At 39.4% G+C, this 21,815-nt stretch overlaps 1 protein-coding gene across 4 annotated transcripts in view; it reads left to right on the forward strand.

Moving 5' to 3' along the window:
* The window catches only part of pip5k1bb (phosphatidylinositol-4-phosphate 5-kinase, type I, beta b), an 88,632-nt gene that overhangs the window by 20,444 nt on the left and 46,373 nt on the right, over window positions 1-21,815 (forward strand). For 3 of the 4 annotated variants that reach the window (XM_061986515.1, XM_061986516.1, XM_061986518.1), the window contains 4 exons: window positions 12,807-12,904; window positions 13,734-13,802; window positions 15,507-15,637; window positions 19,668-19,785. In XM_061986515.1, coding sequence (XP_061842499.1) covers window positions 13,734-13,802; window positions 15,507-15,637; window positions 19,668-19,785 — 318 coding nt within the window. In that variant the 5' untranslated portion in view covers window positions 12,807-12,904. Of the gene's footprint in view, window positions 1-987; window positions 1,209-12,806; window positions 12,905-13,733; window positions 13,803-15,506; window positions 15,638-19,667; window positions 19,786-21,815 lie in introns of those variants that run through there. The other variant, XM_061986517.1, reaches the window with a different exon arrangement.

Consider the following 21,815-nt stretch of genomic DNA (forward strand, 5'->3'; position numbering starts at 1 on the left):
AAAGTAAAAAGTAAATAATGGGGGTATAAATGGAAAAAAAATATAAAGATATTACAATAGAATAAAAATAAATGACCATAGGTGAGGATGGGAACGTAGATCGACGGTAAATCCAGAGCTTTGCCTTACGGCTCAGCGCATTCTTCACCACAACGGATTGATACAGCGTCCGCATCACTGGGGCGGTATAGCTCGGTTGGTAGAGTGGCCGTGCCAGCAACTTGAGGGTTCCAGGTTCGATCCCCGCTTCCGCCATCCTAGTCACTGCCGTTGTGTCCTTGGGCAAGACACTTTACCCACCTGCTCCCAGTGCCACCCACACTGGTTTAAATGTAACTTAGATATTGGGTTTCACTATGTAAAGCGCTTTGAGTCACTAGAGAAAAAGCGCTATATAAATATAATTCACTTCACTTCACTTCACTTAACTACTGAAGACGCCTGTCGATCTTACGATCCACTCTTCCCTCACTCATGAACAAGACTTCGAGGTACTTGAACTCCCCCACACTTTATATAAAGTGAAATCTCTAAATTAAAATTCTTCCCAAAGTTGAATGGCAAAATATGCTTCTGAAGTGGCACAAATCATGAGTCATCATACGTGACATCACACAAGACATAGTGTTATGTCATGAAACTTCAGTCAGCAACTAAAGGATTCACTTTAAACTGTTTTGGCTTTGTTGTGTTTTTTTGTGTAACGGCAGTACATATTTGTACGAACAATTTGAACAGAATAAGAAAATGGAATTGTAGTGTCTGGGAACAGACTGTGCCTGGCCTTAAACATTCCACTGTATCACCCAATTATATTTGCAAGTGATAAACCTGTCGGGATGAACCAGATTAGGGTAGTTTGGGTTTGTGTGTTGTTCTTTCTTCCTCTTTCATATCATTGGGTGTTATATGATGTATGACATGATGTTTCTTTATGTCATGTCAGCAACTGAGGCCAACTTGCATGCTGTATGCCACTGATGTCAATTGGTGGTTAAAAAACAATCGCTTTTTCAGTATGTTTTTCTAGGGGACATTGTCCCTAGTTTCTGGCTTTATAGCCCTCTCTGTGGATTCTTCCCCATGGTCCTCAGGTGGATTCATGGGACTTGCTGGATAAGCCTCCTCATCCTCCTCGTTGCCTCTCCTGCAGAATGACAGTGGAAAGAAGAATTCCGAATAGCATATCCACAGGCCTCTCTCCCAGGGTTTGTTGTCTTTTTTTTTTTTTTTTTTGCCTCGCATCAACAGAATGCGTGCAGTCAGTAAATCTACTATGCCTGATTGTACTTGTTGAAATAGACTCATTGTCCTTATTAGTGCAGACTACACAGCAGAGCCTGTTCTCTGCAGTGACTTAGCTACGAATAAAATGTCACAACATTAAAGGAGGCAAACAGCTAAAGACTACAATGGATACAACTTTAGTTTGTCTTCCTCATTCTCCTAGCTCACCTTCTATCTTTTCATGTCACTTGTGAAAGGTCAACACTCTCGCTAATCCTGTAAAGGTCACACACACACGCACACACACACACACGTAGAATAGTGGCATGCAATATGGCGGCGTTTAGAGATGCAACCATTGTGACAAAACGCATTCAGGTCTACCAGGGCTGGTGGTCAGTACACATTTTACGCTAAATTCTTCACACAATGTTTCTCTCATACTGACTGACACAAGGTCTTAAGATAACAAATTGACCAATGATTTTGTAGGAATATTTGAATGCAGGAAAAATGCCTGCTTAGTTTTAAACAATTATAGGTCCTTAAAATAATTCTTACTGCACTTGGTATTGCTGTTTCCCAACCCTTTGCTTCATCTCCATAGTCTAGTCTAGTTAATAAATGGCTACAATAGGATATGCAATACATCTAACAACGTAACAGTATCATTTAAATATAGCGATACTGCAATTATCAATATTACTGAATTGGTCTTAGTCAACTAGGATATATGTGTGTGTTGTATAGGGTTGTATGGTATAAATGTACTAACAACTTTAAAAAAGGTACTATACTGCCTTTGAAAAACACTACCATTTTTTCCATCCGCATGCTGCTGTTTCGCGGTGACGTTGCAGAGCATGTTGATTGTGTCAACATGCGCACACAGAGCGCATACAAGCAGAAACAGAGTGGTGAGAAGGAATGGCAAAAAAAAAACGACAATTATTTTGGGTAAACAAGAGGGTGCCTGATGTGCAATACAGAGATATTTTGGCTTCAAAACAAACAATAAAGGTGAAGCTATAAACACGCAAGCGATCCAAAAAATGTCTCGCCAACGGTGGCAATACTTCAAACTTAGGTAAACATTTCAAGGACAAGAATCCAAACCTGCACAAAGAGTTTAAAGACCGACAGGTTAACTCACTTCCCTGTTGTGCCCATATAGATTCGTGGACGCGCATACAGCTGGTTGGCCTCTTATCAATTATTAGTACAGTCAAAACAGCCCACGTAGCGTAAACTAATGCAAGTGAATTGACTGAATTTCGTAACAAATTCCTACGACTTAATTTGTGTTTTATTTTTAATAAGGTGAATTTTACCTGCTACATGTGTTATCTGTGTAGTTTTAGCCACAGTATTGTTCTTGGTATTTACTAATTATTATATTTGTCTTAAAGCATAGATCAAGAGTGGCAATCATAAATCAATGTCAATATAAGATTTATATTCTATTCTCACCCAATTCTAGATTATGGCAGGCTATATGTACTATGGAAAATTGTAAATTGTTTTTTGAGTGCAATAAGAAAAGCCCAATGTGTTCAATGCCTTTTGATTTTAATTTAAATCTTCTAAATTTGTTCTTTGAGTGCAATAATAACATATGTTTAATGTATCACAAGATTTTTTTGTTAAAATAAAGCCAATAATTACATTTTGTTGTGGTCCCCTTTTATTTTAGTATCAAAATACATATTGGTAATGGTACCCTAGTTTTATAGGGGGTTAAAACAAATCAAAGTTTGCATAATTTAGCCAGAGTAAAAACGGCAACAGTGCAAAAACAATGACACGGTTTTAGTCAGTCACACATTTTAATACTGTGTTTCATCTTTGATTTGCATTGTTTTTTTAAAATAAGCTTCTGCAATATCACATTAATTTCTGTCTAGAGTTACAAACATTTATCGCAAATGTCGAATCTCTGCAATGTTTCCCCATTTTCCTTCAACTTTCTAATGATTTGTTGAACAGATTATAACTCAATGTTTGCAGTTTCAATAATTTGACCCTTCAGAAGCAGATTAAAGTCTTTTGCACGACCACAGGACGTCTTTTAGAATTAACAATTGAGAAGTTACTCACTGTGTGTGTGTGTGTGTGTGTGTGTGTGTGTGTGTGTGTGTGTGTGTGTGTGTGTGTGTGCGTGCGTGCGTGTGTGTGTGTGTGTGTGTGTGTGTGTGTGTGTGTGTGTGTGTGTGTGTGTGTGTGTGTGTGTGTGTGTGTGTGTGTGTGTGTAACTCGTTGCCAGTTGAAACATAATCACCCATTTAGTAAGTATCTATCTCATTAATCCAATCAAATCGTATACCTAATTGCTTATTGAAATCCAGCTGGTGACCTTTTGCTTTGACCAGGTAATGCGTATTAAATATATACTGTACATAATTATATTGATGCCAAAGTTATGTTAATGTTATTCAAAATAAGCAATGCCTTATTTGCAGGGAGTGGAGCCCACACACAGCCATTTGTAGCTTACTGTGTGATCTGTAACAGAACTGACAACTGTACTTTCCACAGCAGGGTAACTAAGCCACTGACAGACCAAACGATGACAAGTGTTTACACAAGGTGACAGAAATACAAAGTACTGCCCCACACAACGTATACACCTTCCCTGTCTCAGGAGATACTGTTTGGATTGGTTATGTTGTAATTATTTATTTCAAGCACTTCATTAATTTGCCAATGCAGCTTGTGCACCTGGGACTTGATTATTTCTGGATTGACAAATGAATGGTGATTTTAAAATACTGCAAAAATCTTCAAAATTTAGTCTTCAGAGCAGTTAGTTTGATGAGGCTGGTCACCACCTCAAATTATGCAGATTATTACTACCACTTCTATGAATGTATTCAATACAGAGATCTTATCTAACGGTCTTGGATGGTGAAGGTCAAATATTGTACAAGCCAAGTCCAAAGCCACTGCATCACTGGTCTACTATTGATTCTACATTATGTCCTATCTCATCTGCAACAGTAACCTAATAGTCTCTGTGGACTGAAAAAGAACTGAACCTATTTGTAAAATCTGTATTACTGGTGAAAGAACCTAGTAGAGCAACTCTCAGGCCTGATGTCAGGGACGACGTGGCGTGGTTGGTAGAACGGCTGTGTCAGCAACTTGAGGGTTCCAGGTTCGATCCTCGTCTCTGGCTATCCAAGTCACTGCTGTTGTGTCCTTGGGCAAGACACTTTACCCTTGCTCCCTGTGCCGCTCACACTGGTGAATGAATGATAGGTGGTGGTCGGAGGGGCCGGGCCGTAGGCACAAATTGGCAGCCATGCTTCTGTCAGTCTACCCCAGGGCAGCTGTGGCTACAAATGTAGCTTACCACCACCATGTGTAAATGTGGAGTGAATTAATACCCTAGGGCAGCTGTGGCTACAAATGTAGCTTACCACCACCATGTGTAAATGTGGAGTGAATTAATAATGGGTTCTCAATTCTCTGTGAGCGCTTTGAGTATTTAGTCGATAGAAAAGCGCTATATAAATCTTAATTCATTATTATTATTATTATTATCTACTACTTACTGCAAAGAAACATTTGTTACACCGCAAAAATACAGCAAACCTTATCTGCATTAGCTCCAAGTTGTAATCATTCTTGGATATACGCATTGTGTACATGTTTCGTTTTTAAATTCTCTGTGAGAATTAAGTTGACCATCTTGGACGCATGCATTTTTTTTAGGCGTTGGTAAATCCCTCTCAAAAAATAATCAAATTCGATTTTTGCATCCAGTGATAATTTAAATAAAATATCATCCATGGTGGTGATATTACACAATTGTTTATTTTGCCAATTAAAGCTAGTATGAAAAAAATTATCTTTTTCAGCATTACGAATTAAATTGAAAAACATTTATTTACTGTAATTTCTATTTTGTACATATATTGGCCGCACAATTCTGTAATGTGTACACATTGAAACAAGGAATATTTACACAGGCGCTTGTGTTCATTCACAGGGGTAACGGGGTAACATGGCATACAGTAGCCTAATGAAGCTCCTCTTTGTCCTCCTCCTCCTGCCGCAGAACCGCTGAAATTGTATACGTCTTTTACGGGCAAGTTAATGGTGGTGGATTTCTGTTCAGTGCTGTGGCTATTTACTTTTTCGATGGTTGGGTCGATCATCTTTGGTTTTGGGGCTGTGTTGTGTGCATTTCGTTGTCTTCTCAATGACAAGAGTGAATGCATTACGCGCTAAGTAGCTGACTGAATTATTGGGTGTGTGTTTTTATTTAATGTCAACAGCGTCATTGGTCCACCGTGACCCATTTGGAAATGTTATTGGTCTGGTGTAACCAGGCAACATTTATTGGTGGCAAGAGAAGCTCATGAACCGAGAAAATCCATAAGTTCGGCGCAGCAATGCATAAAGCGCAAGGTTTACATCGTTGGAAAGAAAATAGCGAAAAAGTAGGTCCGAATACTTGCGTTGATGCCTTTCATTCACGGCTTTCTCGGACACATGAAGATGTTTGTAGTACGCACGTACACAAAAGCGGTCTTAGAGAAGTGACCAAACATCTGCAGTTAAAGAAAACCCGTTCAAGAAAAAGCGGCCACCAAAAAACGACTACACAAAGACATTTTACTAGAGTGAATATTGGAGTTGCTTTTGAGCGGTGGAGGGATCTTTGCAAACGAAAGGATTTAAAAACAAATGCTATGGCTGCTATATTCCTGTTGAACCCGGTGAGTAAAATTTAAATCATAGGCTTTTCCACACTAACTTGACAAAGGTCATGAAAAATGTCTGTGTATGAAAATGATTCAAGTAATATTAGCGTACAAAAATAATTATGAAAATGGGACTCTTCTAGCGAAGGTTAATGCTCGGGTGGAGCATGCTTGAAGCCTGATAATGTTTCACCAAACCATCTCATTCTGTCTCCTTTAAAAAGACCAACAATCGTCTGACCAGCAAGGTTGCTTCGACTTTCGAAAACTTCCGAAGCATTGCATTTTTGTCATACCAGACGTCTCATGTCTGCTCTCAGCACATATTTTCCTTGTCATGACTCCTGGGTGAAGGAGTGGTTGTTTGACTTCCATAAAAACTGACTGGAAGCAGTAGCATTGTCTCTGAAAAAATTACCACGGTGTTGTGTGAAAGACTGATCTGCACTTGCGTCTATTTATTTAAAGGGCGGTAGAGTTTCTGGGCAAGGCGGGTGATACTAGAAGACTTGAGAAGTTTATTTTTACAGCAACCATAGAGAGTATGCACTTGCTTTAGATATATAGTTACATAATTTCAGTAAAAATGGTTTATTGAGATGATTCATGCATTCATTTCTCTGTCTGACACTCTTTTGTAGCGGCAAACAACATACCCGCCGTTGTTTGGTGCCGCTCTTTATGGACTGTTCTGGAAACAGTCTGTTTGAGTGCCCACCAGATGGGTGGAGGGGGTCAGGTGAGCGCAAGAGAGCGAGTGAGCGCAAGCGCGACACAACTGCCTCTTGACAATGAGGCCAAACAGCAGAGAGCTCAAATAGGCCTGCAGCCTTATTACCATTCCTCATAGTCATACACTTGGATCAATGGTTCATACAGTATTCAAATCCTCATACAGTATTTGCAGTGTTTTTAGGAGTTTCTGCGGCGATAGTGAATATATGAATGATGCACACCCACAAACATGGACACTATTTGAAGACAAATACCTCAAGTGTGTATGCATTTGTAATGTGTTTATAGCAACCATAGACTCCTTACAAGCTGGTGCTGCATTCTGTTTATTTCTGCTTGAGTTTAACAATTCCTAATGGAAGACCCTTGATTTAACAAAAACAGCAGCATTTAGATGTGTGAGAAAGTTGTGCGTAATAGATAAAAGCGCTCCAAGACCTGCAGGTGCATGTATCATTTATATGCAGGTGGTGAGGCTACTGCAGACGAGCTTTATCAGACCAAGTCCAAATGTTCTTATTATCTCAAGCTTCTACTCCTCATCCCAAGTTTTATCAATTGCAGTACCCGCTCACTCGGATAACAGCAAGACACATTTTATCTCACACATTCAATGAGGCATACACAAATATATCGAGTGCCGTCCCTCAAGTTTAGAACAATTCACTGGATGGAGTGCTGGTTGACTTCTGATTAGTTTGTAATTGAAACACATTTTCCCATTACTCTAGCTTCCTCCAGCTAATTGGATACTCTAAATTATTTATATGTGCAAATGTTTGTCTATATGTGCACCATGATTGACTGTACACAATGATTAAGTGTACACTAGCGAGATATGTGCAAGTCTCGCAAGCTATCCTGGTGTGTTGTGCGTTGACAATATTATGCATATTCCGCCCGATTGTAGCTGAGATAGGCTCCAGCGCCCCCCGCGACCCCGAAGGGAATAAGCGGTAGAAAATAGATGGATGGAATACTGCAAGTTTATTTGGATATTTTGGTGCAACTCCAAGTTGTATGAAAAAAAAATGTGGCTACACCAACCCAGCCATCCATCCATTTTCTACCGCTTATTCCCTTCGGGGTCGCGCGGTGGGCGCCATGTGGAAATTAGCTGTCACATGCATGTCAGAGCAACAGGTGGCAGTTTAGGGCCTAAACAGGTTGGGCAATATAGCCTAAAATCTACATTGCGATAACGATATATCGCAATATATTATTTTTGGTATATAAATGATAGAACCATTTCAAAACGGGTTAAAAGGGCTCTTGAAATGGCTGCTGCAAATGCGGTAACATATTGCGTCATTTCTGGTTATGTTTTCTTAAAACTATTATTAATTTAAAGGGGAACATTATCACTATTTCAGAATTGTTAAAACCATTAAAAATCAGTTCCCAGTGGCTTATTATATTTTTCAAAGTTTTTTTCAAAATTTTACCCATCACGCAATATCCCTAAAAAAAAAAAGCTTCAAAGTGCCTGATTTTAACCACCCGTCCATTTTCCTGTGACGTCACATAGTGAAGCCAACACAAACAAACATGGCGGAAAGAACAGCAAGCTATAGCGACATAAACTCGGATTCAGACTCGGATTTCAGCGGCTTAAGCGATTCAACAGATTACGAATGTATTGAAACGGATGGTTGTAGTGTGGAGGCAGGTAGCGAAAACGAATTTGAAGAAGAAACTGAAGCTATTGAGCCATATCGGTTTGAACCGTATGCAAGCGAAACCGACGAAAATGACACGACAGCCAGCGACACGGGAGAAAGCGAGGACAAATTCGGCGATCGCTTTCTAACCAACGATTGGTATGTGTTTGTTTGGCATTAAAGAAAACTAACAACTATGAACTAGGTTTACAGCATATGAAATACATTTGGCAACAACATGCACTTTGAGAGTGCAGACAGCCCAATTTTCATCAATTAATATATTCTATAGACATACCCTCATGTCAGCAGGCCAGGGAAGCTAGGGTCGATATTCTTCTCTTGATCATCTTCGGGACGGTGTGAGCCAAGACATCCAGGGGGTTTAGCTCGCTCGTCTGCGGGAACAAACTGCCGCCATTGCTTGCCGTGCTACCGAGGTCCTTTGTCCCTGAATTGCTCACACACTCCGGCAGATTCAATGGGGGTCTGGCGGCAGATTTCTTTGACTTTATCGTTGGAAATGCATCTGCTTTGAGTGTCGCAGGATATCCACACATTCTTGCCATCTCTGTCGTAGCATAGCTTTCGTCGGTAAAGTGTGCGGAACAAACGTCCAATTTCTTGCCACTTTCGCATCTTTGGGCCACTGGTGCAACTTGAATCCGTCCCTGTTCGTGTTGTTACACCCTCCGACAACACACCGACGAGGCATGATGTCTCCAAGGTACGGAAAACAGTCGAAAAAACGGAAAATAACAGAGCTGATTTGACTCGGTGTTTGAGAAAATGGCGGATTGCTTCCCGATGCGACGTCACATTGTGACGTCATCGCTCCGAGAGCGAATATTAGAAAGGCGTTTAATTCGCCAAAATTCACCCATTTAGAGTTCGGAAATCGGTTAAAAAAATATATGGTCTTTTTTCTGCAACATCAAGGTATATATTGACGGTTACATAGGTCTGGTGATAATGTTCCCCTTTAATTGATAATTTAGAATAGATCATAATATATCTTTATTGTCCACCGAGGGAACGAACCCATGCAGTCACAGAGGGAACATGCAAACTCCACACAGAAAGACCCCGAGCCCGGGGATCGAACCCAGGAACTTTGTATTGTGAGGCACACGTGCGTCCCTTGACAGCTCAATAGGGAACGCGTACTTTTGTTTCTAAATACGGGACGATTCTGTTTTTTTAGAGACGGTTGGTGACCCTACCTAGATTAATATTTTGAATTTGAAGAAACAGAACAAAGGGACACGTACTGTACGTAGGCTTGGCAGATTCTGACGGTATGATAACCTTAGGCAAAGGTAGTCTCAGGGCAGCCTCCTTTATCATTCATTCAGCTGCATTCATCCAAAAGCTGTGTACCTGATACAGCCATTGCAGTCGCATGCAACCTGGAGGACTGTATGAAAATAAAGGACAGAATAGAGGGCTTCGGATTTTTCTACATTTTCCAAAATGCATTACCGTTGGCCATATTAGAAGGCTTAATTTATTTGTATCACAAGCTTTTATCGAATTCCTGAGTGTATTTCTGGACATACGGAAGCGGCTGAACAGGAGAGTGAATGGCAGAGGCGAGCATCGATTGCTGTGATCAAACAAGATGTGATGTGCTGTATCAACTTTGTTTGTTTGGATCGTTACATATCATATAATTAAGAACATTATGTAAGTAGAAATTAATCTAAAATAAATGACAGCCCCACTTTGCATTAACTTGATGTACTTGGTCAAATAACTTTTTAATAGTAGTTGTATTGATGAAAATAGTAATCACTTCTCTCATCTGGACTGTAGCATCCGCCATATAAAAACAAACAGAAACGGCATGAGAACATTATTCTCCAAATTCTGCCTTACAGGCACGTTGTTGAGATGACTTTAGATTGGTTATCCGTGATCATCCAGGGTGTCAAATTTGGGTCGGATCATTTATGAAAGTGCATTACTCTAGCCTTGACGACACGATGTCCACCGGGTTTATACAGATAAAAACAAATGTCACGAACCCATCCACAAACAAAGTGGTCATAGCTTTCTAGACTTTTATAATTTGGAAAGTTCTTTAAGCTTTAAAATGAGATGGAAGGAAAAATTAAATAGTTCACCAAGTCTGGGTATGAAACATCGGGTAAGATGTCATGGTCTTTGCTCCACTCAGACTTTTCAAATCCTGTACGGATCCTTGCATCTAATTACAGCTGTTCTCTCCTTAAAACGACTAAGGGACTTCTTATCTAATGACTCATTTCTTCATTGTATCACATCTGGTGCAATGTTATTTTCCTCTGAAAAGTTCGGAAATATTATGTGAACGATGACAGTAGCCTTTCAATATGGCTACTGTGAGATACTTTAGCCAAACATACAAAGCAGCAAGAAACATTTTTGTGGTTTTGAAGCTGTCACTTTGTTATACCATGGTATACCTTTTTTAAAACTGGTAACCGGCCTATGACTAATGTGACCTTTTGTAAAAATATAAAGTTACTTAAGACAGGTAAGTCAAGTTGTCCTGAAACCCCGCTATAAATACATGCATCAATTGACAGATTATCAAACACAAACATCAGGGTGTAGCGGCACACTCTTTGACGTCATAGAGCAGGGGTGTCAAACTCAAATACAGAGTGGGCCAAAATTTTAAACTGAACAAAGCTGCGGGCCAAGGTTAAACAAATTAACCTTTTAATAGGGACCCAAACAAGTTTTGCATTGAATATTGAACAAGCAAGGCTTATATAACTTTATAGTGACATGCAAAATCGAGTTTCAAATAATAATAATAATAATTCAAAAATATCAATGGCATATCAAATAAAATTTAAATAAAAATTTAATGCCTCTTTTCTATTTGCAGCCTTCTGAGGTAAATATCAAAATAAACTTTTTCCCCCGGCTAATAATACATTTGAAAATAAAATAATAATGAATGAATCAAACATTCAAGCCTTGAAGTAGTAAGAAAAAGTGCATGAATAAAACGTTAATTATTGCTCAGTTTGCTACACTGATTTGCTTTAACACTGAATATGGAACAAGCAACACTTATATAACTTAATAGTGCAAAATCAACTTTCAAAAAACAAAGGAAAAAACATCAATGGTATATTAAATACAATTTTAATAAAAAATGGAATGCCTCTTTTCTATTTGCAGCCTTCTGAGGTAAATATCAACATTAACTTTTTCCACAGGCTAATACATTTGAAAATAAAATAACAATGAATAAATCAACCATTCAGGCCTTTTTACTGCTCAGTTTGCGACACACTGATCTAATCTGATGTGCCCAAGCCAGATACCTGGCATCTTTTCTGGGATGCTAGTTCATTAATGTCGGGGCTCAGGTGGGCGGGGTTTGGTGGTAGCGGGGGTGTATATTGTAGCGTCCCGGAAGAGTTAGTGCTGCAAGGGGTACTGGGTATTTGTTCTGTTGTGTTTATGTTGTGTTACGGTGCGGATGTTCTTCCGAAATGTGTTTGTCATTTTTGTTTGGTGTGGTTTCACAGTGTGGCGCATATTTGTAACAGTGTTAAAGTTGTTTATGCGGCCACCCTCAGTGTGACCTGTATGGCTGTTGATCAGGGGCCGGCACGCTGTTTGTATGGAGGAAAAGCAGACGTGACGACAGGTTGTAGAGGACGCTAAAGGCAGTGCCTTTAAGGTCCGCCCCCAATATTGTTGTCCGGGTGGAAATCGGGAGAAATTCGGGAGAATGGTTGCCCCGGGAGACTTTCGAGAGGGGCACTGAAAATTGGGAGGGTTGGCAAGTATGAGTATTAGCGGTGAATGCGGTGTTACAGCGGCACCACCGCTATATAATACCGGCGGGCCGGCTCTAATGTTAATTTGATATTGCCTCAAGGGCCAAATGAAATTACACGGCGGGCCAAATTTGGCCAGAGTTTGACACCCATGTATGTCATAGAGCAAACTGACATCAAGTTGTTTTCTGTGGGAGTTCAGTTATTCAGTAAAGCAGGCCTTTTTATTGTACCCACATTTTTGGGGACAGAGCCTAGGCTTATCCTTTGCAAATTGGAGAAAGGAAAATGAGAAGTAAAATTTACAGAAACTAACACAAATAAACTAGGGTCTCCCCTATACAACTGTGCGTAGAATTATGACTATGTCTCCATTCTAATGACTGGTTGTGTTTTTAAAAATCACATACTTTTGCGTGAAAAACACAGTATGTAACTTTTCGGTCCTGTTTTGTGCGTACGCAAGCTTTATAGATCAGGCCACTGCTGTTCTTGTGTGTGACTTGTTCTGTACTGCAAGTAAGCCTACACCTCATTAAAACACACTCTCTGCTCCTTTATGAACTGTTGGCACTAAATTAGTGGAAATAGTTCTCTCCACCCTTACGTTGGCATCTAGAGAGGCTGTGAGTATTATTTCTCCCTGCTTTTCCACTGTGCATAATTCACTATTTCTGTATCCTATTCAGGTTCCCGACACACATCGAAACTGTGGATGGACATTAAATCTGTCAATCAAGAGATGTTGTCCTAATATGGTAAAGAACACAGCTTGTCATTAAGCAAGGTAAATAAACATATAATCTTGTCTAAATATGTTTTTCGACATTTTAATCATTGACATTGTGCAAGAACTCTCGAGAATAGTTAGTGAGGGTCCTTCCGGTTGCAGGAAGAATAAAAAACACCACTTTAAGCGAAACCACAAACAAAAAAACATTAGAAAAAAATGCAAGCGTTTCTTCCTTGACATGGACTGTATGTACACCAACCCTCTTGGAAAAATAGATTTGCATTTATTTGACTGAGACAATGCTTCTGTAAACCAACTTCATGATTTTATCAGCTAGTTTTAAAGCTTGGATTTGAGCCAATTAGAAAGGCAATAAATCATCTTTCGGACTTTGTCTTCCTTGCGATTGAGACGTTACTATGCTGACGTCGTCTTGTCTCATCACTTGTTTCCGGTTCCAGTTTCTCCAAATATGTTCAATCAATAAGTTAAAGTTAAAGTACCAATGATTGTCACACACACACTAGGTGTGGCGAAATTTGTCCTCTGCATTTGACCCATCCCCTTGTTCACCCCCTGGGAGGTGAGGGGAGCAGTGGGCAGCAGCGGTGCCGCGCCCGGGAATCATTTTTGGTGATTTAACCCCCAATTCCAACTCTTGATGCTGAGTGCCAAGCAGGGAGGTAATGGGTCCCATTTTTATAGTCTTTGGTATGACTCGGCCGGGGTTTGAACTCACAACCTACCGATCTCAGGGCGGACCCTCTAAACACTAGGCCACTGAGTAATAATAGTGTTTTGCTCATTTTTTACAGTCTGTTGTTATACCACAGCAAGTCTTTAGTAATTGGACTTAACATAGGTTGTGACATTTTTCTTTCAGATGTCAACAACAACAGAAAATGGCATTGGGGGGGCTTGGAGTACCCACAGAGAGAAAACGTATAAAAAGGTAAGAAAGTGCCCCTAAGCCTTACTGTGTTTAGTGTTTTATGACATATCTGAACTTTGTTTCTTTATATTATCTATTATTGAAGGAAATGTTGTGAGTCACATAAGTGCTTATGAATGTGTTATACAGCACACAATGTCACGATCGCTGCTCAGCTCTCATGCAAAGGATCAGAGTCAAGTGCTGGTCACGCTTGACTTTAGACGTCACTGCTGATGTCAGCCATTTTTGCTGCTACTGTGGCACGGTTCCTCACAACAAGACTTGCTCATTTGTTTGCGCCCCACAAGACAATTTGGTTCTGTGTAAAATTGTTAAATGTTTCATGCTGAATAATGTTTTTACATAAAGTAATTTCTTTTAAAAAGTACTTTCATGTGTAGTGAAAAAAATCAACATTGTGTTGAAGCAATTATTTATTGTCCAATCAGATTGTCCCAATGTCAACCCTATACAACTCCTAGTGGGCATATTAGCTTTTTATTTATTTATTTTATTCATAAATGTTATTACCTTCCATTTGTTACGATTTTTCCTACCTACCCCTACAGGAAATAAAACAGTCAGTTCGAGAGTCAAACTGTCTCCATTTTAAAATAAAATTCTTCACGATCATAAAAGTGCAAATCTAAGTAATGAAATGATCACTCTTAGCTTTCCACGTCTTACATTTCAACCTCCCTAACTGTCAAGTAAGTGTTTAACAACTACTCTCATCCATATAACATTTTTTACATCATAAAATATATAAGAACACGACCAACAGCTAGCATGTGTTACCAATAGTGCTTTAAGAGAATATATTTCACAAATAAATGTTTATATTTTGTCACAATTAGAAGTTAAATTTGCTGGTCGGCCTAAATAAAGTAATTAGCTGCCTACTGCAAACGTGCATGCCCATCACTCGTGCACATTTACAAAAAATATTTTCTAGAATAGTTTTATTAACGAAAGCTATAGGTCTCTGTTTAATGTGTTTAATCCAAATATTTATTCTTAAAAAAAATAATCTCAAATTAGGAATCATAATACAATCAAAATAAATACAAATTGTGATTTGAATGTAAATACATTTGTTTTTTGAGCACCCCTAGCATATTCCTTGGATTTTGGACTCCTACGGTATCTCCTCCGAGTTGTTTCTCCGTCAAGCACATAATCTGCAGCCTCCCCATATTTTCATGGATAAATGTCTGTCAGTTAGATATTATTTTAATGTCTTTGGCTAGCTTTGGACTCCTTCTGCTTCTGGTGCAGACTAGCGGTGCGGTCATATTTTGGATGTTTTTTTTCTTTAATCCAATAAATATCATCCGCTTTTTCTTTACACTGACTTTCTTCCTTCCCATAGTTAAAAAACAAAGGTACTGTATTTCTAGCTATTAGCTAATTATAGCGAGTAAGACCATATTTTTTGGCCAAATCTCACAGTATACAATGTGACATTTGTTACGCCATCTAGGAGCAGGGAGGCTCGCAACTTAAATTTTTGCTTGCAACATAAAGTAGCCAAGAGCCAGCTCGTTTTTAAAAACACTCATAAGTTGGGGTACTCGTAAGTCGAGGTATGTTATTCATTATTAAGTCTTTCTTTGGCATATCAAAGCATTCACATGCAGATCTTTAGGGATTGTTGTTCATAACATCAACATAGACTGCCGACGACAGGCTGCAATAACACACTTGTTTTCTCTCGTCAAGACACCGTCATCGGCCTTGAAGGGAGCCATTCAGCTCGGCATTGGCTACACAGTCGGAAACCTTACCTCCAAACCTGACAGAGACGTGCTTATGCAAGACTTCTATGTAGTGGAGAGTGTCTTTCTGCCCAGGTCAGTGCTTGTCAACTCTGTCTCTCCCAGCCTTTAAAGCTGCCACAATGCATGCATTTACTGAGCCACTCTGTTAACGTTAATTAGTCACGGAAAGGTTTACATGTAACAGCCAGACGTTTGTATGAACCTAAGGTTGTTTCATTAAAAGCCAGTGAATCGTAAAGCTTTATTAAAGTGGATCAGGCGTAGGTGGCAACAGTGAATGGATGGAAAGGCAAAATAGATCTGCATGTCTGCGGGCCCTTTTTTTCTTTCATTTGTAATTATATAAAAACTGTATTCATCACAAAAATGAAGCACATTCATCCCTGTTGATGAATAACATAAAAGTCCTTATAGTGAGGATTTATAAGAATGAACACTTGAGTCTATTATGTAAATGCAGTGTTCAGTTTTGTTTCACTTAATGTGCGCATGGCAATGCAATCTATTGAAGTTTAATGCAGTGCTTTTTAACCACAGGGCCCATTGTTGGGCTGCCAAAAGATATCTGTTTCTCAGCTGTGGTCTTTATGGGCTGCAGCAGTACTCGATTGTATTACACTTTTCCACAACTTGTGGCAGTAATGACAATCTGGTGCTGAAATTATAGAGAAGTTTTTTAAGCACAGAAATTATGACTAAAGTGGTGACGCTGTATTTTCATTTTAACTTAAATTTTATTGACAATTTTGTTAAGAAACATTCATTATCAGTTTGCTTAATTTATTTTAGCACAACATAATTGTGCATAACTGTATGCATATTTATTTTTCGTCTCGCCACCATCTCTTGAAAGTCTCTTCCAATGCAGTATATTTGGTTAGTACTTATTTTTCTCATTAGCCTTACTTAAGCCTAATGTTTATGTTTTAAATAAATAATAATCTTTGTGAAAACTATGTTGGTTGGATATAATTATTGAATACGATTAAAATCAAAGTAAGATTACTAATTTCGTGTTAATTTTTGGGCCGGGCCCCTCAGTAGTGGAAAGGTTGGGCCCCCAGGTGAAAAAGTTAATCAATCAATCAATCAATCAATCTTTATTTATATAGCCCTAAATCACAAGTGTCTCAAAGGGCTGCACAAGCCACAACGACATCCTCGGTACAAAGCCCACATACGGGCAAGGAAAACTCACCCCAGTGGGACGTCGATGTGAATGACTATGAGAAACCTTGGAGAGGACCGCATATGTGGGTAACCCCCCCCCTCTAGGGGAGACCGAAAGCAATGGATGTCGAGTGGGTCTGACATAATATTGTGAGAGTCCAGTCCATAGTGGATCCAACATAATAGTAAGAGTCCAGTCCATAGTGGGGCCAGCAGGACACCATCCCGAGCGGAGACGGGTCAGCAGCGTAGAGATGTTCCCAGCCGATGCACAGGCGAGCGGTCCACCCCGGGTCCCGACTCTGGACAGCCAGCACTTCATCCATGGCCACCGGACCTGTGCCCCCCGCCCCCCTCAAGGAAAAGGGGAGCAGAGGAGAAAAGAAAAGAAACGGCAGATCAACTGGTCTAACAGGGGGGTCTATTTAAAGGCTAGAGTATACAAATGAGTTTTAAGATGGGACTTAAATGCTTCTACTGAGGTAGCATCTCTAATTGTTACCGGGAGGGCATTCCATAGTACTGGAGCCCGAATAGAAAACGCTCTATAGCCCGCAGACTTTTTTTGGGCTCTGGGAATCACTAATAAGCCGGAGTTCTTTGAACGCAGATTTCTTGCCGGGACATATGGTACAATGCAATCGACAAGATAGGATGGAGCTAGACCGTGTAGTATTTTATACGTAAGTAGTAAAACCTTAAAGTCACATCTTAAGTGCACAGGAAGCCAGTGCAGGTGAGCCAGTATAGGCGTAATATGATCAAACTTTCTTGTTCTTGTCAAAAGTCTAGCAGCCGCATTTTGTACCAACTGTAATTTTTTAATGCTAGACATAGGGAGACCCGAAAATAATACGTTACAGTAGTCGAGACGAGACGTAACGAACGCATGAATAATGATCTCAGCGTCGCTAGTGGATAAAATAGAACGAATTTTAACGATATTACGGAGATGGAAGAAGGCCGTTTTAGTAACACTCTTAATGTGTGATTCAAACGAGAGAGTTAAGAACTCCTGTTTTAATGCAAATCAGCTCTTGGCCTTTTTACTGGCAAGTTCCTCAGCAACTGCTAAATATTTACCTTAGTTTTACCTTGACTGGTTGTATTACACTTTTCAACCACTAGTGGCAGTAATAACAATCTGGAGCTGAAATTATAGAGAAGTTTTTTAAGCACAGAAATTATGAGTAAAGTGGTGACGCCTGTATAAATAAATAAATAAATGGGTTTTACTTGTAAAGCGCTTTTCTACCTTCAAGGTACTCAAAGCGCTTTGACAGTATTACAACATTCACCCATTCACACACACATTCACACACTGATAGTGGGAGCTGCCATGCAAGGCGCTAACCAGCAGCCATCAGGAGCAAGGGTGAAGTGTCTTGCCCAAGGACACAACGGACGTGACTAGGATGGTAGAAGGTGGGGATTGAACCCCAGTAACCAGCAACACTCCGCCTATTTCATTTTAACTTGAATTTGATTGACAATTTAGTTAAAAAACATTCATTATCAATTTGCTTAATTTATTTTAGCACAACATAATTGTGCATAATTGTATGTATATTTATTTTTCGTCTCGTCACCATCTCTTGAAAGTCTCTTCCAATGCAGTATATTTGGTTCGTACTTATTTTTCTCATTCGCCTTACCTAAGCCTAAGGTTTATGTGTTAAATAAATAATAATATTTGTGAAAACTATGTTGGTTAGATATAATTATTGAATATGATTAAAATCAAAAGTAAGATTACTAATTTGGTGTTAATTTTTGAGTGGGCTCCGGGCCCCTCTGTAGTAGAAAGGTTGGGCCCCGAGGAGAAAAAGTTAAGAACTCCTGTTTTAATGCAAATCAGCTCTTGGCCTTTTTACTGGCAAGTTCCTCAGCAACTGCTAAATATTGACCTTAGTTTTAGCTTGACTGGGACAAGTGCTTGGAGCTCACTGACACATTCAGCTTTGCACTGGGAAAGCCAAACATGGTGGCTACAGAGTAAAAGAAAAAAAAGAAGAGAAAACACTCTATTCACTTCACAACATCTCAAGAGAGAGCTGAGTGATGGAGTTGCTTGTATTGTGCTTTTTCTCCTCCCTCACTCAAGCCTCTCTTGAGGTGCAGGTTGTTTTAAGATTGTCATTCCCGTTGTAGATCACCGGCGATGTGACTCGTCACACTGTGCACACAATTACGCTTAAATTCAACATTGCAAACCCAGACACCCATGATTAGATTGAAGGAGTTATTTCCAGGTGCGTGCTGCTAGATGGTCTCCATGCGAGGTGTTTGCGTCACTTGCAATTGTTCTTGTCGTTGCACACTAAACAGAGCAGTCACATTACACTAGTTTAGAGTCGTCACGGGTGTCGTGTTACATAGCAGGGCCTTATTGTAGCCTGGATCCGCTTACAAAATACGACTCCAGTACAACAGCCACTATAAAACCTCCATGCTTGGGAGTTGATCCAATTTAAGACAATGTTTGTCAGATTTAAAACCACTTGAAAAGACAAGAACCACATCTAACATAATTGTTTTTGCCTTTAGGGATCAGAAAAGGAAAAAATTCCGCGAAACGTTTGACCCAATAACCTTATTGGTTTGTTTCTTCCGCATTCAGGTTAGGTTAGTTACAAAACAGGATTGGTCTACATTGCTGAGAAAACGTCAGCTCTCACGTTGCACTGAAGACAATAGTGTAGATTATCGTGTTTTTCTTTTCTGTAGGGAATTAAGACCTGTGTATTTAGCAACGATGTTAGCTTTTATAATTAGAGTACAAGTGAATCATTGTTCCTAATGGGTAAATGAGTGTATTGTACATTTACACTGGGTCAAAAGGTAGCTAAAGCACTTTGGGGTTGGAAAATGCCTGTGGTTTGTATTAAAGTAAAATATCTCCTTTTGTTTCCCTGGCCTTCCCTCATCTCAGTGAGGGTAGCAACTTGACCCCTGCACATCATTATCCTGACTTCCGCTTCAAGACCTATGCCCCCCTTGCCTTCCGCTACTTCAGGGACTTGTTCGGCATCAAACCCGACGACTATCTGGTGAGTCCTTGCTGGCATCCTACCAACCATACTTGATTTCATCTATACAGACACGGCATAACCATTGTGGATCAGTTCAGTAAAGTGCATATATATGATTTTAGCAATATAAGCCTGGCAGAGATGGAGCTTTTGATATATTTGTATGCACGTACAACACTTAAAACGAATTAAATTATGGAATTGATTAAGCAAATAAAACACCAATATGATTCAGTTTAAGAGACTGTTCAAACTGCAAGAGTTCAAAATGTACAAAGAAGAACAATTTTGATGAACATCTTGAACATTTTTTTTTTTTAGATAATTAGTATTTATGCATTTAATATTTGTTTACTTACTTATGGTATATTGTTTATTTATTCACTGTTCTGTTACAAACAGGGAACAAGGACACGGGATAGCATTGCTCTGATATGTAATGGGGTAGGATTAAATAAGCTCTGCTTCTTCCTACTCCTTTTTGGACGTGCTGTAATGAAACAACTGGAAATATGTGATGACATTGTATTGTATGCATGTTCGAAATGAACTGAAACTGAACTATTGTTATATCGTGATAATTAGGGATGTCCTGATCCGATATTTGGATCGCATTTTTTTGCAAATATCGGCGGCCGATCCAATCCAAATATCGGATCGGCCGCCGATATTTGCAAAAAAATGCGTATCGGCAAGGCATGGGAAAATGCCGATCCAGATCCAGTTAAAAAAAAAAACTCAGCTCCAAGTTTTCCTACGCACCTATTTAAATAGTACATTCCACTTTTCTGCAGCTCCCTATAATTTCCGTTCCGCATTTTCCAGCACACCTTCAACACATCCACAGGTCTGTGGATTCTAACGCAGTTGCTTTTAGCTGCTGGCATTACACAACAGGCTCTTCTCACTCTTTTCTTTGTCTGTGCTTCTCACAGACAGCAAGCGCACCTTCTTACACACGTCACATACTGTCACGTCATACGTCACATACGTATACGTCCTCCCCGAGCAGAGAGGTAGCAGCATGGCTAACGTTAGTTGTGATGCTAGCGCAGCCGTGTGACCAACGCTCCCTCTAAAGTGCTCGCTTGTGCAATTGCGCACTGTTTAAACGTCCTCTGCGCATAGCAATTATATGCCACGCACAAAATCAAATTAAAAAAAATAAGCGCATAACAATTTTCGACACACCGACACGACAGAGAAAACAGTTTTCGTCATCATTGTTCAAATATTGTGACGTCTGTCGAGACGCTTATCTCCGTTCGGTGCCACACGCCCACGCCATCAAAATGCCGAGGCAAAAATTTCCAGATCAACACCGTATGAAAAAATTAGTGATTTTTTTAGTTGTGATTTCCTTCTCTGCATGAAAGTTTAAAAGTAGCATATATTAATGCAGTATGAAGAAGAATGTTTTAATGTAGACATGCAAGCCTTAAAAGAAAATGTTGAAAATCAAGACTACATTTCCTGCAAATGGGTGCATTTCTACCCTATATTTTAACTTTAGATTTATTCTCATATCAAACTCTTTTGGCTGTCTTTTTGACACTTACATCCGGCGCCCCCTCCACACCCTGGATTATAAATAATGTAAATAATTCAATGTGATTATCTTGTGTGATGACTGTATTATGATGATAGTATATATCTGATTGTATATATCTGTATCATGAATCAATTTAAGTGGACCCCGACTTAAACAAGTTGAAAAACTTATTCGGGTGTTACCATTTAGTGGTCAATTGTACGGAATATGTACTTCACTGTGCAACCTACTAATAAAAGTCTCAATCAATCAATCAAAACACACAGAATAATCATACTGCTGTGATTATATGCATCAAGTGTTCATTCAAGGCTAAGGCAAAATATCGAGATATATATTGTGTATAGCAATATGGCCTTAAAATATCGCAATATTAAAAAAAGGCCATATCGCCCAGCCCTTGTTTCAATGATGCCATTTCTGTTTGTCATGTATAATTTTGTCTATTTTGTGTTTATCCTTGAATAAACAGGTCAGTTTCTTGTTACCAACCATT

This window comes from Nerophis lumbriciformis, linkage group LG12, assembly GCF_033978685.3.
Source record: "Nerophis lumbriciformis linkage group LG12, RoL_Nlum_v2.1, whole genome shotgun sequence".
NCBI lineage: Eukaryota > Metazoa > Chordata > Actinopteri > Syngnathiformes > Syngnathidae > Nerophis > Nerophis lumbriciformis.